The sequence below is a fragment of the Symphalangus syndactylus genome, chromosome 19 (genome assembly GCF_028878055.3).
Source record: "Symphalangus syndactylus isolate Jambi chromosome 19, NHGRI_mSymSyn1-v2.1_pri, whole genome shotgun sequence".
Lineage (NCBI taxonomy): Eukaryota > Metazoa > Chordata > Mammalia > Primates > Hylobatidae > Symphalangus > Symphalangus syndactylus.
This window is the reverse complement of record NC_072434.2, coordinates 91,113,344-91,132,628: the sequence shown is the minus strand read 5'-3', so window position 1 is coordinate 91,132,628 and position 19,285 is coordinate 91,113,344. Positions and strand designations below refer to the sequence as shown.

The 19,285-nt window shown below is 41.9% G+C and overlaps 1 protein-coding gene across 1 annotated transcript in view; it reads right to left on the bottom strand.

Annotated features, from left to right (window-relative positions):
- Window positions 1-19,285, bottom strand: part of SCCPDH (saccharopine dehydrogenase (putative)) — a 48,485-nt gene that overhangs the window by 17,628 nt on the left and 11,572 nt on the right. The window contains exons 3-5 of the mRNA XM_055234691.2: window positions 18,495-18,575; window positions 13,977-14,106; window positions 10,194-10,243 (exon numbers count right to left, since the gene is read on the bottom strand). Coding sequence (XP_055090666.2) covers window positions 10,194-10,243; window positions 13,977-14,106; window positions 18,495-18,575 — 261 coding nt within the window. The remainder of the gene's footprint in view (window positions 1-10,193; window positions 10,244-13,976; window positions 14,107-18,494; window positions 18,576-19,285) is intronic.

The window sequence follows — 19,285 nt, the reverse complement described above, 5'->3', positions numbered from 1 at the left end:
AGATTAAAGGAACAAATGAGAAAATATGCTGGTCTAGGTCTCGAAGATCCTCTTGGGCAGGGAATGTTAAAACTGCATTTTGTCACTAACAGTTGGCCAGATATTAACAAGAAATCACAAAAGATAGAGAACTGGAAAGATAAACCTATAGAAGAGCTTCTAAGAGAAGCCCAAAAAGGGTATGTAAGGAGAGATGAAGAAAAAAGCAGAAAGCAAAAATTCTGCTGTCTACCATACAACAAAGTACCCAGGGGCCAGAACCTGTAAAGAACCTAGACCCCCACTCTCCAGGCAACATAAAGAGGATGAAAGAGTACAGCCAGGAGACTCAAAGGTAGAGAAAAAAAAATCCTAGAAGAGAAAGACTGACAGAGTGAACAGAAGGAGTCAAGGAGAGAGAGACAGAGAGTCAAAGAGAAAGAGAGAGAGAGGCAGAGAGAGAGAGATAGAGAGTCAAAGAGAGAGAGAGAGAGAGTCAAAGAGAGAGAGAGACAGAGAGGCAGAGAGAGAGGCAGAGACAAAGAGGGAGAGGCAAAGGGAGAGAAAGAGGACAAAACAAATGTTTCCAATTAAAAATAGGTCACTTCAAAAGAGAATGTCCCAAATGGGAAAAAGAACAAAAGTCATATATAAAAGCAAATCAGCTCATATTAAATTTCTGTTAATTCCAGAGGCAGGAACAAACTTATCAGAGAGCGATTTAGTGCTAAAATTTGGCTTACGCCTCTATATTGATTAGGGAAAATTCCTCCCCTCCCTAAACTTGCTCCCCACCGCAAAGAACACATTCATCCCAAGGTACGGTCAAAAGACGGGAATCGAGGAAAGTTACAGATTCCTACCATTCGTGTTAAATTAAAAAAATTAAAAACCCCTGGGGAAGTAGAAAAAAGAAAGCAATACCCTATTCCTTTAAAAGCGAGGGTAAATTTAAAACCTGTAATTGATAATTGAAGGCCTTCTCTGTGATGGGCTGCTTAAACCCTGTATGTCTCCCTATAACACTCCAATTCTGCCTGTAAAGAAGCCAGATGGCTCATACTGGTTAGTGCAAGAACTTAGAGCTGTTAATCAGACAGCCAAACAGGCTACCGTGTCTTAGCTGTACAACTGGCCTGCTTTGCAGCTAGGGAAAGCCTAGGACACATGGAGTTAAATGCTACAAGAAGCCAGACCTTATCTGCACTTCTGTCTAGGTCCTAGGCTCTACACCTAGCACATAATTAAAATCCCAAACTTACAAGGTTTTCAACAAAAGTAAAGTTTGCTGAAAGTTAACAGTCTAACATGTATTATCCTAACTTCTAATCTTGTGGCCTTAGACAGTCTAGTCCACAGACATGAAGGAAGTTTGCTTTGGAAAAGAATGGTTATCATCTTTGACATTAAAAAAAAAAAAGGAGAATTAGCCAGGAGCGGTGGCTCATGCCTGTAATCCCAGCACTTTGGGAGGCCAAGGCAGGCGGATCACAAGGTCAGGAGATCGAGACCATACTGGCTAACATGGTGAAATCCCATCTCTACTAAAAAAATACAAAAAAGAAATTAGCCAGGCTTGGTGGCGGGAGCCTGTAGTCCCAGCTACCTCAAAAAAAAAAGGAGAATTTATGTAAAAAGAATCTTATATGGTAAATTCTTGTCCTAAAGTAAATTAACTGGTTGTTTAACGAAAGGGATATTTACAAGACAGAAAGTTAAGGCATGTCAAAGATTGTCTGTAAAAGTCGTGAAAAATGTTATAAAAGGGAATTTATGCAAAAAATGTTGTATAATTTAAAAGTAATTAGGCCTCCTGAATGTAAAACTATTGAAGAAACAGTTTATGTGCAACGTGTATAAGGAAAGCAAAATATACTTTCGGTAAAAGGATTATAAGGAGGCATAAGAATGTGGATTTTTACCTACATTAAAAGGTTAAAAATTGTTTTGAAGGTTTAAGCAAGTTTTGAAAACTTAATTGTAAAGGAAATTCTGTGTGTAAACATATTGGCTAAAGTTTCTGTAAACTGGACATTAAAATAAAAGCACAACGGGTTTTTCTTAAAGTACTAACCTGTTCTTTAACAAAAATTATAAAGGGTTAAAAAGAATCTATAAAAATCTTAACTTATGGTCAGACATTAAAATTGGATAAATATGTCTAAAAGGTTTTATTAAAATTGAGTTTAACATTAATAGCACACTAATAGAAAGGTGACATTTAGCTGATCTGGCAATTGTCCAATACAAAATGGTGTTTGGGTTTCTTTGGTTTAAAAAATTAATAAAAATAGGTGTTAAAGAGAATTCTGAAGGAAAATTGATATTGCCAGACCAGAGAGAAATGTTATCCAAATCCCTTATCAGAGAAATGTTGTTCCAGCTGCGTCAAGGGACCCACTGGGGGCCCCAAGCCATGTGTGACGCAGTCCTCAGAGTTTATGGGTGCACAGGAATTTATACCCTGGCCAAACAGACAGTTGCTCAGTATGTAAGAAAACCAATAAACAAACTATAAAAAGATTACCCCTTGGGGGAAGAAGTCCAGGCTTAAGGCCATTCCAAAGTATCCAGATTCATTACACAGAGATGCCTCCAGTCGGTCGGCTAAAGTATTTATTAGTAATATTAGATCACCTTACTGGTATCTATTCCCTTTTCAAGTACAACTATTCCCTTTTCAAGTACAACTGCTAGTAATGTAGTCAAGGCATTAGTTGAAAATACTATAGCCAGGTTTAGATTAATAGAAAGCATTGATTCAGATAATAGGACTCATTTCACTGTACATGTCATTAAGAAATTAGCCCAGGTACTGGATACAACATGGGAATATCATACTCCCTGGCACCCACCTTCATCAGGAAGAGTGGAAAGAATGAACCAAACTCTAAAAAAGCCACCTAACCAAATTAGTCTAGAGACTCGGGTGCCACAGACTAGCTGCCATCCCATTGCCCTGCTGAGAATCCGAGCTGCCCCTCGGAAAGATGTTGGCTTATCCCCTTACGAAGTGTTGTATAGGTTGCCCTGTTTGCACTCCACTGCTGACACTCCCACTGTCAAAACAAAAGATGAGTACCTCAGAAATTATATATTTGGTTTATCTTCCACTTTCTCGTCCCTCAGAACTACAGGTCTTTTAGCACAGGTACCACCCCTAGAGTTTCCAGTACACCAACTTCAGCATGAGGACCATGTCATTGTCAAAAGCTGAAGGGAAGGAAAACTCGAACCGGCTTGGGAAGGACCCTACCCAGTGCTTCTAAGCACCGAGACCACGGTTTGAACAGCAGAAAGACGATGGACTCATCACACCTGGGTCAAAAGAGCACCACCCACTCCAGAATCATGGACAGCTATTCCAGGGCCAACTCCAACCAAGCTAAAGCGAAAACAGGTTTGAACCTCTTATGTTGCAAATCTTTCTTTTCCCCTTCTATTGCTAGTCCTCTCGTTATTAGCGTAACCAGGTCAAGTTCACCCCAAACCATTACTTTTGACGACTGCCTTCTGATGCCCTGTGAAGATTTGTCAAACCAGAGGCAACTCTCCACTTCAGAAAAGTACCTTTATCCTTCCTAGCTCTCCTCAGACTGGAAATCTGTTAATTAAGTTAGTTTGGGAGGACTTTGACGAAGAGTCCAGTATGAACTGGGAATCTTGTCCTCTAGAGCAGAGCCTCTCTGCCGAAATCGGTCCAATGCTCTATGAAAAACCAAAGAGCAAGGATGGATGGCCCCAACTAGTACTTGCAGTTTCTTAAAAACACATTCATTTTACTAAAGGAGTTTCCCCTCCCCATGGTCAGCTGAACCAATGTAATCCAGCACAGATGACCATTGCTGCTCCCCAGAATTCTTCCCCTTCATTAGGCCGTTTCTACGGTGTAGAAGTCTCAAGGAAGGACCCCACAGGATCCTTGGAAATGCGCTTCATTGCCTCCTCACATCCTGCACCCCCTTCTCCCTCTTCTAAGTTCTCCACTAACCAAACCTTCTCTCGTTATATACCCAATGATAAAACCTAAGTAGCTGTTGTAGAGGTTAAAGATTTAAAACAAACTATAGCAATTGAAACAGGGTATCTGGATGCAAAAGCTTGGCTGGAGTGGATTAAATATTCTGTTTGCATGCTAAACAAAAGCAACCGTTATGCTTGTGCAACAGGCAGGCCAGATACCCAAATTGTCCCCTTTCCACTTGGGTGGTCCTCTCACGACCGGGCATGAGCTGTGTGGTAGCTCTCTTCCAAAACCCCATAGCCTAGGGCAATGAGTCATGCAAGACTCTTTCACTGCTGTTCCCTGAGGTCAAGAGCCCTGTGGTCAGCCCCCGAGAGCCATCCAGCCTCCAGCCCCTGACATTAACTTCACCTCGTGCCTTTCACGGCAGAGGGAAAAGTTAGCATTCCATGGAGACTTAACAGGGTGCAGCGAAACCAAGCCTTTTCCAGAGCTTACCCATCAGTCTGCCCTTGTTCATCCTGGAGCAGGTGTGTGGTGGTATTACAGGGGACTATTGCTGGGGACTCTGCAAGTAATCAGAGCAGCACTTGTGCTCTAGTCCAGTTGGCAATCCCTTTCACCCTAGCATTCCGTCAACACGATAAAAAAGAAAATCACAAAAGAAGAAGTGCCCACATGAGTCCTTTGACCTCCATGTTTATATAAACGCTACTGGAGTTCCACGAGGAGAACCAGATGAATTTAAAGCCCGAGATCAAATAGCTGCAGGATTTAAGTCAATATTTTCATGGGTGACAATTAATAAAAACAAAGACTGGATAAATTACATCTATTATAATCAGCAGTGGTTTAGTAATTACACCAGGGATACTGTCAAAGGGATAGCAGAACAATTGGGGCCCACTAGCCAGATGGCTTAGGAAAACAGAATGGTCCTAGATAGGATATTAGCCAAAAAAGGCGGTGTTTGTGTTATGATTGAAACTCAGTGTTGTACCTTAATCCCAAACAACACTGTCCCCACTGGGAGCATAACGAGGGCCTTACGAAGACTTACCGCTTTATCCAGTGAACTAGCTAAAATTCTGGAGCCGATAACCCTTTTTCCGGGTGGCTAGAAAGGTGGTTTGATAAATGGAAAGAACTCAGCCTCAATTCTTACTTCTCTTGCAGCTGTAATAGGTATACTCATTCTTGTTGGGTGTTGTGTCATACCGTGCATCTCTGGGCTAGTCAAAGACTTATAGATGCAGCACTTACTAAAACCTCCCTTAGCTCTCCTCCACCCTATTCAGATCAGCTTTTTCTTTTACAGGATAAAATCAAGCAGCAAAGCCAAGATATGTTTAAAAAAAAAAGTTTGAAGAGGAAGTAATATGAAAATTGAAAGGCGGGAAATTGTAGGATAGAATAAATTCCTCTTAAAAGGTTTCAGCCTGTAAATTTAACAGTGAGTCCTGAGATCCTCTCCAAAGAACCAATGTGTCAGTTATGTTCCGCTCCCATTCTTTGTTCTTTAAAGTTTAACTTCCTCATTCTTTACATCTCCTTGCTCCTAGTTTCAGTAAACAACCCCCTAGCTTCTATCACCTGCTCTCATCTTAGTCACCCTCGGTCACCTGCTCTGTTCTTAGTCATCCTGAGCCACCTGCTCTGTAACCGCCCTTCCTCGTACCCCTGCTCTCTTTAAAATAGCCAATCGGAATTAGCTTAGACTGTGCGGTCCAACACTAGCCAACAGGAGAATGACACTGAAATGCCTAACCTTGTTTTTACTTTAACTCGTTACTTTGAATTTTGTCCTGCTTGTCTCTTGAATCACCTAGCCTTGCTTCTCATGTAAATAAGACTCTCTCTAGCTAGGAAGGCTGGACAAACTCCAATTGACCCCTTAATTTACAAGACACTACCGGCTCCTCACCCAACCCCCTTTCGTGAGGACTTGACCTGGGTAAACAGATCCTCAGCATTTTGAAGGAGCCCAATTAACTGATAAGGTACCAACACCAACAATGTGTGAAGTTCCCAGTATTTTTCTCCAAGAGATAACAACATAAAACCTTGAGTTTGTGTCTGGCATAGACCTTGTATCTAATTATAATGAAAGATTTAGAACCTTGCACCTGGTACCATTGCTCTTCTTATAACCATTTGTCTTTTAAGTTGTTTATCACTCTGTAACCATTTTGCTTTTGATTCTTGCATGTTTTTACTTCTGTAGAATTATTACATTTGAGTCCCCCTCCCCTTCCTAAACCTAGGTATAAAAGTTAATCGAGCCCCTTCCTTGTGGCCGAGAGAATTTTGAGCATTAGCTGTCTCTTTGGCCGCCGGCTTAATAAAGGACTCTTAATTCGTCTCAAAGTGTGGCGTTTCCTTAACTCGCCTGGGTGGAACAACATAGCAGTAGGGGCCACCTGTGTCAGGAATAAGAACACCTTCCCCGTCCTTGTTCAGGTGTGCTCTCACCATTGCTCCATCCACGAGATGCACCCTTCTATAGAAGTAAAGTTGCCTTGCTGAGAAAATTTATGTTTGAGTGCTATTTCTTTTGCGGCACCAAAAATTTATTTCTAACAGCCAGGCTGGTCTTGAACTCCTGACCTCAGATGACCCACCTGCCTCCACCTCTCAAAGTGCTGGGATTACAGGCGTGAGCTGCCGTGCCCAGCCTAACTTTCTTAATTAACTGGAACCTGTCTCAGATTTTCTGGGTTCACACTTTATTACCCCAGGTCACATCGACTGGCTTAAGAATGAACAAAATGACTAATCTTCTCTATTGTTTGACATAAAAACGGGGTAGCTCTTCCCAAGAAATCATGAACCTTTATGACAAAGTATACTTGGGGGTGCCAGTACCTTCCCTGCTCTGTCCGGAGCCTACACAGAGAAAAGTAGAAGAAAAGAAAGAGACAAAAAGGGAGAAACAGGAGAATAAAAGAGTTCAGACAGTATCATCTGAACATCTAGATCCAGCCATATGATTTACTTGCAGGCATTTGGTTACATGAATCAATAGATTCTTTTTTGTTTTGTTGGTTTAAGCTGGGTTTTTTTTGTTTTGTTTTGTTTTGTTTTGTTTTTTTTGAGACGGAGTCTCGCTCTGTCGCCCAGGCTGGAGTGCAGTGGCGCAATCTCGGCTCACTGCAAGCTCCGCCTCCCGGGTTCACGCCATTCTCCTGCCTCAGCCTCTCTGAGTAGCTGGGACTACAGGCGCCCGCCACCATGCCTGGCTAATTTTTTCTATTTTTTTTTTTTTAGTAGAGACAGGGTTTCACCGTGGTCTCGATCTCCGGACCTCGTGATCCGCCTGCCTCGGCCTCCCAAAGTGCTGGGATTACAAGCGTGAGCCACCGCGCCCGGCCCCTAAACTGGGTTTCTAACACATGCTACCAAGGGTCCCAAACATGCTTTTCTCATTCTTGTTTCTGAGCCTTTGTCCCAGTTGCTGCCTTTGACCTTCCAAATGCTATTCACTTTTCAAAGCTAATTTCAATAAGGCCTCTATGGAGCATTCCCAAATTACTCAGGCCCACTATCACTTATTTTTATTTCTGACACAGTCTCTTGCTCTATTGCCCAGGCAGGGGTGCAGTGGTGCGATCTCGGCTCACTGCAACCTCTGCCTCCCAAGTTCAAGCAATTCTCCTGTCTCCATGACCCGAGTAGCTGGGATTACAGGAATGTGCCACCATGCCTGGCTAATTTTTGTATTTTTAGTAGAGACAGGGTTTCACCATATTGGCCGGGCTGGTCTCAAACTCCTGACCTCAAGTGATCCATCTGCCTCAGCCTCCCAAAGTGCTGGGATTACAGGTGTGAGCCACTGTGCCTAGCCACTTCTTTTTATTCTTATAAGGGAGGAGACCACCCCTAATATTGTCTTATGCCCAATTTCTGCCTCCAAAGAAAGAAGTAAAAACTAAAAGGCAGAAATGAAATCCACAGGCAGACAGCCCGGCTCCACACCCTGGGCCTGGTTACAGATTGACCCTTGACCTAACCGGTTATGTTATCTACAGATTCCAGACATTGTATGTGAAAATCCCTGTCCTGTTCTGTTCCATTCTGATTACCGGTGCATGCAGCCTCCAGTTATGTACCCGCTGCTTGCTCAATCGATCATGACCCTCTCACGTGGACCACCTTAGAGTTGTGAGGCCTTAAAAGGGACAGGAATTGCTCACTCGGGGAGCTTGGTTGTTGGAGACGTGAGCCTTGCTGAAGCTCCAGCCAAATAAAGCCCTTCCTTCTTTTGTTTTCTTTTCTTTGTTTTGTTTTTTGAGATGGAGTCTCGCTCTGTCGCCCAGGCTGGAGTGCAGTGGCGCGATCTTGGCTCACTGCAAGCTCCGCCTCCCGGGTTCGTGCCATTCTCCTGCCTCAGCCTCCTGAGTAGCTGGGACTACAGGTGCCCGCCACCACACCCGGCTAATTTTTTGTATTTTTAGCAGAGACGGGGTTTCACCGTGTTAGCCAGGATGGTCTCAATCTTCTGACCTTGTGATCTGCCCGCCTCGGCCTCCCAAAGTCCTGGGATTACAGGCGTGAGCCACCGTGCCCGGCCAGCCCTTCCTTAACTCGGTGTCTGAGGGGTTTTGTCTGTGGCTTGTCCTACTACACTTATACTCCACTAAAGAGTCTGTGTAACCACAAATTTTAGCGCATTTTACATACCTCTTTACATTAACCTGAACCCACAGTCTAGATGAAGGAAGTCATTCCTCTTATTAAACACGTCCCGCACCACCCCACCTTTGTCTTTGATACACTGTTTCCTCTTCCTTCACATCTCCACAGCACCAGCCCTTGAAATTCAGTCTATATCCCAGCTTCTCCAGAAAGTTCTTGATCTCTGGATTCTTAGGTTAGATGTATTTGCCATTCTCAGAATCCTACAGTATTTCATCTGATCTCTTTAATAACAAACTTTTCTTTCCTGCCAAACTAAATTATTACACTTTAAAGGCAGGGTTTGCATCTTACTCATTTACATGTCACTTTCTCTTGCACAGTTACTATATGCATTTGCACCGCTATACAATATTTGTTGGATGAATATAATTTAGAACAAATACTTCTGAAGCCACAGTGCAGACCTAGAACTGGGTTAGGCACTATCAGCAATACAAGTATTGTCATAAAACATGGTCCTTTCCCAGAAATGCAACTGTCTTATGTTCCCAATGTCAACGTCTTACGTTCCCAAATAGACTGTAGATTCAGTAAGACTAGATTTACCTCATACACCTCTTTTTGGTCACAACAGTACCTAAGTTAGGCGCATGATAAAACTACGCTGACTTGCACTAAGGTGAAAACTTTCCTGGCTAACAACATTTACTGTGCACCAGTGATAAATGCTTTAGTGTTGAGATCATGATAATTCATTCTAATACAATGAACTGTGCAGTTGTTTTTAAAAGAAATTATATTTTAGGGCCCGGGCACAGTGGCTTATGCCTGTAATCCCAGCACTTTGAGAAGCCAAGGCGGGCAGATCACTTGAGGCCAAGAATTTGAGACCAGCCTGGCCAACATGGCAAAATACCAACTCTACTAAAAAAGACAAAAAACAAAAATTAGCCAGGTGTGGCGGCACATGCCTGTAATCCCAGGTACTCAGGTGGCTGAGGCAGGAGAACCACTTAAATCCGGGAGGCAGAGATTGAGTGAGCCAAGATTGCATCACTGCACTCCAGTCTGGGCAACAGAGTGAGACCCTGTCTCAAAAAAATAAAATAAAATAGCCAGGCATGGGGGCTCACACCTGTAATCCCAGCACTTTGGGAGGCTGAGGTGGGCGGATCATCTGAGGTCAGGAGTTCGAGACCAGCCTGACCAACATGGAGAAACCCCGTCTCTACTAAAAATACAAAAAAATTAGCCGGGCGTGGTGGTACATGTCTGTAATCCCAGCTACTCAGGAGGCTGAGGCAGGAGAATAGCTTGAACCCAGGAGGCAGAGGTTGTGGTGAGCTGAGATCACGCCATTGCACTCCAGCCTGGGCAACAAGAGCGTAACTCCATCTCAAAAATAAATAAATAAATAAATTAAATTAAATTAAATAAAAAGAAAATAAAGTATATTTTAAGTCAAAGTAATCTTGGTAATGTATCTTTTTAAAAATTAAACATGGTGACTTTCACACATTAAAAATTATACATACATAAAAGACGCATGTATCATTTCCAAAATATTTTTAATATTAACTTGAAACAACACAAGACAAACCGAAAAACCAACCTCAGGTCCTGAATGTATAGTCAGGAAACTTTCCACAGCAGTCAAAGTACCTAAAAGAGTAGGAAAATGGTAAAAAGCAAAATAAAATAAAATCTAAATTATTTAGGGCAAGTAATAATAAACAATGTGTATTCAGTTAGGGACTAGCTTTTCTAAGCCTACAGCTGACATAGAAAATCTCTACAGATAACAGTTTTATATGTTTTTGTACACAGACTTAAGAAGTAGCTATGGCCAGGTAAACCATTAGAAAGAGTAGTCTAGCATAAACTCTATCTGCTAGTACGGACAGAATCTTTTCTAGTATTTAAAAACTGATGACAGTAAGAATCTCTCCCAATAAAGCAACAATTGAGCTCACTCGAATTCTGGAAGGCTCTTTAGGACACATTTACCAAACAGATCTATGAGGCTGGGCATGGTGGCTCATGCCTATAATCCCAGCATTTTGGGAGGTCAAGGCAGGAGGGTCACTTTCTTTTTTTTTTTTGAGATGGAGTCTGTCTCCCAGGCTGAAGTGCAGTGTAGTGGCGCGATCTCGGCTCATTGCAACCTCCGCCTCCTGGGTTCAAGCGATTCTCGTGCCTCAGCCTCCCAAGTAGCTGGGATTACAGGCACGTACCACCACGCCCGGCTAATTTTTGTATTTTTAGTAGAGACGGGGTTTCACCATGTTGGCCAGGATGGTCTCGATTTCCTGACCTTGTGATCTGCCCACCTCGGCCTCCCAAAGTGCTGGGATTTCAGGCGTGGGCCATCATGCCCGGCCCCCATTTATTTTTAAAAAATTAGCCAGCTGCAGTGGCATGTATCTGTAGTCCTAGGGACTACTACTATCACCCTACTAGGGAGGCTGGGGTAAGAGGACTGCTTGAGCCCAGGAGTTCAAGGCTGCAGTGAGCCATGATCACACCACTGCACTCCAGCCTAGGTGACAGAAGAACACCTTGTCAAAAAAAAAAAAAAAAAAAAAAGAAGTTAGATCCATGGGAATTATTCTGCTTTAAAATGTAACAGCTTTCAAAAGGCTTATTAACAGTGGCTTAAATGAATGTACACAAAAACTATCAAAACACCCTTTGTGATAGCTTATAAAACACTCAAAACAAGACTACTAAAATGAAATAAAAATAAGTATAAAATAAAAAATTGGAAACCAAGCCAGGAAAAAGGGGACATCAAGTATATTAACCATGAAGACTAATACATAGGCACAGTGGTTAAGTATTTAATTAACTATTGAGTTTCTCAAGAACAAAGAGGCAAAAGAAAAATATAATGGCTAACTCTCAAAATCTGATAAATGAAATATATTCATTCCTTAAGAGGCAATGCTCCTGGTTTTAATTTTAAGAGAAAATTAAACATGTGGCCTTACAAAGTTGACACCAAGCAAAATAATAAATAACCACGTCATCAACAAAGCTGTTATAGCAGATGAGAACTACAGCCAGATAAATGTCATTAGTCTGACCACAGACAAAAATAAAAAAACAGACCATTAAAGTATAACTCACTAGAGGCGATTCTGATGGTTACTAAAAGAATGTGGCCTGAGTGTGCAGCTCTGTGATCTAACCCAATCCACAGAAAGAACACAGAACACCTAAAGCAGAAATCTAATAAAAGTGGACCACCTGCATCAACAATCAGCTGGTGTACTTGCTAAAATGCTGACTTCTAGATGTCAGTATCTGAAAAAAATTTTTAAACAAACCTTAAACTAATATTTCTCCCTTATAAAGGCAAAAAAGTCTTATTCAAAATAAAAGCAGAGAACAACATCATGAAACAGGATTATCATGAAGAAAACTTCTAAACTTCACAGACTTTAAAGCATTATTTTAATAAATGGAGACATATTAGGTCTAAGGATTGGAACACTGAATATTTTGAAGATGTTCAATTCACATTTCACTTTTTAATTGGAACGGTTCTAGTGTTTCACCATTCATTAAGTATGATACAGCTACTGCCTTCTGACATTCATTCATTCATTCATTCATTCATTCATTCGAGACGGAGTCTCTGTCGCCCAGGCTGGAGTGCGGTGGTGCGATCTCAGCTCACTGCAACCTCCGCCTCCTGGGTTCAAGCGATTCTCCTGCCTCAGCCTCTCGAGTAGCTGGGACTACAGATGCCTGCCACCACGCCCGGCTAATTGTTTTGTATTTTTAGTAGAGACAAGCTTTCACCACGTTGGCCAGGCTGGTCTCGAACTCCTGACCTCAGGTGATCCACCCGCCTTGGCCTCCCAAAGTGCTGGGATTACAGGCATGAGCCACCGTGCCCAGCCCTGACATTTATTATGTAAGAAACTATTCTATTCCTAAAAATGTAAAATCAGTAAATGGTGTGAATTCTCAGTTTTCAAATCATTTTTTGAGATGGGCATATAGCTGTTCACCTCTGATATGATTATATAACTTCCTAATGCTAAACCTTGGTCTCAATATATTGTTCTTCTAAAATGCCACTGGATGAGCTGGGCATGGTGGCTCACGTCTGTAATCCCAGCACTCTGCGAGGCCAAGGTGGGAGGATCACCTGAGGCCAGGAGTTCAAGACCAGCTTGGGCAACATAGTAAGACCTCATGTCTACAAAAATTTTATAAAATTAGTCGGGTATGGTGGCATAAGCCTGCAGTCCTAGCTACTTAGGAGGTTGTGGAGGGAGCACTGCCTGAGCCCATGTGTTCGTTACAGTGAGCTATGGCAGAGCAAGATCCTGTCTCTTGAAAAACTTTTTTAAATGGCACTGGATTTATTAAAATTTTATATAGTATTTTCTTTTTACTTCTAATTTCACAAGCAAGATTTGTAGCTTTTTGTGTGTGTGTGTGCTATCTTTGTTGGACTTTGGTTTCATAGTTATGCTAACTTTTCAATATACGCTGGAACATTTTCCAATTTTTTAAGTCTAGAACACTTTAGATGGCACTGAAGTTACCTGTTTCAGGTTTTTTTTTTTTTTTAGCTTTTTTCTAAGAGGCAAGGTCTCACTCTGTAACCCAGGCTAGAGTGCAGTGCTGCAATCATAGCTTAGTATAGTCTCAAACTCCTAGGCTCAAGTGATCCTCCCACCTCAGCCTCCTGAGGAGCTGGAACTGACTACAGCTGTGCACCACCACACCTGGCTAATTTTTTTTTTTATTTTTTAGAGACGACTCTTGCTATGTTGCCCAGACTGGCCCTGAACTTTTGGCCTCGAGAGATCCTGCTGCCTAACCCTCCCAAGTAGCTAAGATTATGGGTGCGAGCCACCATGCCCTGCTCAGGTAATTTTCTAAACCAGACACTCTTAAATATGCAAAACATTAATAACTTCAAATATTTTATTGTAACATTGATTATTTTCTCCATTCTTAAATAACTGTCTCCGATTCTGTGTTCAATACTTTCTAGCTTTCATGGTTAAAAATTTTAAGCCTTTTAACTATAATATATAAATCATGCTTTAAAATGTGCTGATTCCTACAGAAAGCAATTGTGAATTTATAATGGTTGCCAAAGTTGTTTTCTCGAAATTTTACAGTTCAAACCAAACTATACTGAGACAATAATATATCACTGTAAAATACAATATTATCCATGTCTCAACAATAGTCTCAATAGCATTTTATTAAAAGTGCAGCTATATTAAAAACAAAACGCGTGTTTTAATATTACCCATTTATGGCTATGTTTCTTTTTTCAACTAGATTTTAGTTCACCACAGTTACAAACATGAAGCCTTTGCACTGTACTGTTAAATTCCATTATTGCTTATTGATCAATAATTACCATTCATTTTATTTCTGGTATATATTACTCCCAGATCTGCCGGAATGGAGTCAAAGCCGCTGCTTCCAATGATATAAACCCTTTTGTCTGCAGCTTTCTCATGATACTTCAATTGCATTAGTTCTAGAAACTAAAAAATCCAGGATAAGAATTTTAATTAGAGTTATGCAGAAAGACATAGACCAGTATTAAATAATTTATCTTTAAAAACAAAGCAATCAAACTTTGAAAATGCTAACCAATGTGGCTCTGCAGCAAAACATGAACTGTCAAAATATTTTTTGAATTATTCGGCAAATATAGAGCCTACTGCGCACCAGGTGGTATGGAAGAGATGTTCATCTGACTTTATGATGCTTAATTTTTTTAGGATGACTTTTAAATATAAAAGTAATGCCTATTATAAAAAATTAAATATAAAAAATAGAAAGCAAAAAAAAATTACCCCACAACAGCATTACCCAGATGAACATTATCACAGACATAAAGCTCTGCACATGTACAGACAGAAAGCAGGGAAGGAGATGATGGCAGAGGGCACAGGGTAATAATGTCTGCTCTGATCTTCTGCCTATTTTTGGAAATTACTTTTTAAATAAAAACAGTTTAAGATTCACAGAAAAATTGAATAGTAGAGAGTTCCCAAGTACCCTGAAACCCAGTTTTCTCTATTTTTTTTAATCTTTTTTTTTATTATTATACTTTAGGTTTTAGGGTACACGTGCACAATGTGCAGGTTTGTTACATATGCATCCACGTGCCATGTTGTTTTGCTGCACCCATTAACTCGTCATTTAGCATTAGGTATATCTCCTAATGCTGTCCCTCCCCCCTCCCCCCACCCCACAACAGTCCCCGGAGTGTGATGTTCCCCTTCCTGTGTCCATGAGTTCTCATTGTTCAATTCCCACCTATGAGTGAGAACATGCGGTGTTTGGTTTTTTGTCCTTGTGATAGTTTACTGAGTTTTCTCTATTTCTAACATCTTTTACATGCACAGTGGTTACAATTAATGAACCAGTACTGACGTATGACTTAATTCACTGAAGTTCACGGTTCATTCTGATTCCCTTGGTTTTTACTGAAGCCCTTTCTCTGCTCCAGGGTCCCATCCAGGATTACATTCGGTTGTTAGGTCTCCCTCGGCTTCTTTTGGCTGCGACAGTTTCTCACACTTTCCTTGTCTCTGATAACCTCGACGGTTTTGAGGAGTACTGGTCAGGCATTTTGTAGAGTACCCCTCTACTGGAATTTATCTCATGTTTTTCTCATTATTAAACTGGGGTTATGGGTTCTGGAAAGAGACCACAGGGGTAAAGTGCTGTTCTTATCATATCATATCACATTGGGGCTACGCACTGTCAACATGATTTACCAGGGTTGATGTTGACTTGAACACCTGGCTGAGGCAGTGTTCGCCAGGTTTCTCCACTGTCAGTTTATGCTCCCTCTCCCAGAGGGTGACACACAAACACAATCACACCCGTTCAAGCACATGCACAGACACAAACACACACCACACACACACTCATTCGTGCACATACACAAACACACACACGAACACAATCAACAGACACTTGCTTATACACACACACATTAACAGTCACACTAACATAGTCACACTCACACATACACACAAACACATTAACACAGTCACACACACAGCTGCTTGCACATAAATGCGGAGAAGCTACATAAATTATTTGGAATTCTTCCACACAGAAGATTTGTCTCTTCTCATCCCCTGCCTTTTTTGTTTTGTTTTGTTTTGAGACGGAGTCTTGCACTGTTGCCCGGGCTGGAGTGCAACGGTGCAAACTCGGCTCACTGCAACCTCCACCTCCTGGGTTCAAGTGATTCTGCTGCCTCAGCTTCCCGAGTAGCTGGGATTATGGCATCTGCCACCACGCCCAGCTAATTTTGTATTTTTAGTGGAGACAGGGTTTCTCCATGTTGGTCAGGCTGGTCTCAAACTCCTGACCTCGAGTGATCCACCTGCCTCGACCTCCCAAAGTGCTGGGATTACACCCCCTGCCCATTTTTAAAATAAATTGTCTTTATTTCTATTATTGACTTGTAAAAGTTCTTTATATATTCTGGGTTTGAGACGGAGTCCCACTCTGTCGCCAGGCTGGAGTGCAGTGGCACAATCTTGGCTCATTGCAACCTCCGCCTCCCAGGTTCAAGTGATTCTCTTGCCTCAGCCTCCCGAGTAGCTAGGACTACAGGTGTGCGCCACCACGCCCAGCTAATTTTTGTATTTTTAGTAGAGACGGGGTTTCACCATGTTGGCCAGGATGGTCTTGATCTCTTGACCTCGTGGTCCGCCCGCCTCAGCCTCCCAAAGCACTGGGATTACAGGCATGAGCCACCACACCCAGCCCTCTGGTTCTTTATTAGGTTTGTTGTTGTTGTTTTGAGACAGGATCTCACTCTGTTGCCCAGGCTGGAGTGCAGTGGCGCAATCTTGGCTTACTGCAACCTCCACCTCCCAGGTTCAAGTGATTCTCATGCCTCAGCCTTCTGAGTAGCTGGGATTGCAGATATGCACCACCACGCCTGGCTGATTTTTGTATTTTTAGTAGAGATGGGGTTTTGCCATATTGGCCAGGCTGGCTTCAAACTCCTAGCCTCAAGTGATCCGCCCACTTTGGCTTCCCAGAGTGCTGGGATTACAGGCATGAGCCAACATGCCCAACTCCTTATTAGGTTTTGATGTTATGGCTGGGCACGGTGGCTCGTGCCTGTAATCCCAGCATTCTGGGAGGCCAATGCAGGTGGATCACTTGAGGCCAGGAGTTTGAGACTAGCCTGGCCAACATGGTGAAACCCTGTCGCTACTAAAAATAAAAAAATTAGTCAGGCATGGTGGTGTGCACCCGTACCCCCAGCTACTCAGGAGGCTGAGGCAGGAGAATCGCTTGAACCCAGGTGGCAGAGGTTACAGTGAGCCAAGATCGTACCACTGCACTCCAGCCTGGGTGACAGAGAGAGACACTGTATCAAAAAAAAAAAAAAGCGGGGGGTTCGATACTACTTGTATCATAGTTTATAGATGACTTGAAAGCTTTTCACCATTTTCTACACTCTGGGTTATTTTAAATAACCTGCGAATTTTTTTTTGTTTTTGTTTTTTGGAGACAGGGTCTCACTACGTTGCCCAGGCTGGAATGCAGTGGAGTGATCATAGCTCATGGCAGCCTTGACCTCCCAGGCTCAAGTGATCTTCCTGTCTCATTCTCCTGAGTACGTGGGACCACAGGTGTGTGCCACCAACTCTTGGCTAATTTTTTAACTCACCAGCTCAAGTCATCCTCCCACCTAGCCTCCCAAAGTGCTGGGATAAGAGGCGTGAGCCACCTCACCTGGCCTTTTTTGTTTGTTTGTTTGTTTCTTCCTTCTTGAACCAATTTTGGTAATTTACACTTTCTCGGTATTTTCCAGTATTTTGCCAATTGATAAACTGCAAATACATATTAATATCACACTGGCACACTGATGATGATAATCAGTAGTTACTACAGAGACACATGAGGTTACCATTTTAAAGGCTGTAGTAGAGCTTAATGCCTGTTAACACATAACTTCCTGAAGACCTAGTTCTTCTACCTACTAGGTGCATTACTGAGCGAGTTACTTAAGCTTCGAAGCTTTAATTTCCTCATGTATAAAAAATGGAGGAAGATAACTACTCTATAGGTATGTTTTTTAAAAGTTACATAAAACACAGCACAATGTTGGGCATATGGTAAGCATTCAATAATGTGAACATTTAAAATGTTTAGGTTGATTTTACACTAGTGAATTTTACCTTTATTTTTCTGTAACGTTATTAAGGTAACTGATTTTTTTTTTTTTTTTTTTTTTTTTGAGACGGAGTCTCGCTCTGTCACCCAGGCTGGAGTGCAGTGGAGTGATCTCAGCTCACTGCAAGCTCCACCTCCTGGGTTCATGCCATTCTCCCGCCTCAGCCTCTCAAGTAGCTGGGACTACAGGTACCTGCCACCATCCCCGGCTAATTTTTTGTATTTTTAGTAGACATGGGGGTTTCACCGTGTTGGCCAGGATGGTCTCGATCTCCTGACCTCATGATCCGCCCACCTCGGCCTCCCAAAGTGCTGGGATTGCAGGTGTGAGCCACCATGCCCGGCCTAAAGGTACCTGATTTTTAAAAGGGAATTCAAAATGAAAACGTTACAGAAATGAGATTCTAAGAATTATGCATAGTCTGCTATTTTAATTGATTCAGTTTAAAGCATGAAGTAGCTATAATAAGCATGCACCTAAAAGAAATGACGTTGTAGGGAGGAAAAAAATTCAAGAAAACTGAAGCTAAGACCTTAGCATCAGTGCTCTCCTTTGAGCTGTCAATGGAATACCATCCGAATACCATCTCTGAACGCCAGAAAGGAGCTGCCGGCTTCTAAATATGTCTGCAAAATTGCACTAAATATTTCCACTTCATTAAACAGAAATTTATGTGTTAATTCTACATTTTTTCCTTTTCATTTTATATACCTGAGGTTCTCCACTGATGTCGATACAACTGGCTCCATTTTCAATACACGCTTTTATTACAGGTTCTCCATAAAATCGATACTAGGGAAATAAAAATAACAAAGAGGTTATTTTTGCTTGACAAGTTTAAATGAATAAAATTCCATCTAATCCTGGAAGTAAACAGTCCTAGTTATCAAGAAATCAACTTTAATAAAATAGCCTAAAGATAAATTGAGAAAGTAGCCAGGCACAGTGGCTCACACCTGTAATCCCAGAACTTTGGCAGGCCGAGGCAGGTGGATCACTTGAGGTCAGGAGTTCAAGACCAGCCTGGCCAACATGGTGAAACCCCATCTTGACTAAAAATACAAAAATTAGCTGGGCATGGTGGCACGCACCTGTTATCCCAGCTACTCGGGAGGCTGAGGCAGGAGAATGGTTTGAACCTGGGAGGTGGAGATTACAGTGAGCCAAGATCGCGCCACTGCACTCCAGCCTGGGCAACAGTGAGACTCTGTCTCAAAAACAAAAAGATAAATTGAGAAAATAAGATAACTGCACAATAACATCTCTCACAGTGTGAATAAATAAAGGCATGATGGAATTACTGAGCAATGTATGCTTACCTCTACCTGAAGACAAAAGGAAAAGTTTCATACAAGTGATTCCCTTGAGTAGAACCCTAAAGAAAAAATAAAAACTTTCCAGGAAAAAGAAAAATCCAGATACAGGAAAAAGTAAATGCAGAGGTGAAGAAAGAGGAGCGGTTCCTGTTACTTGAAGCAGGAATCAAATACACTTGAGTAGGA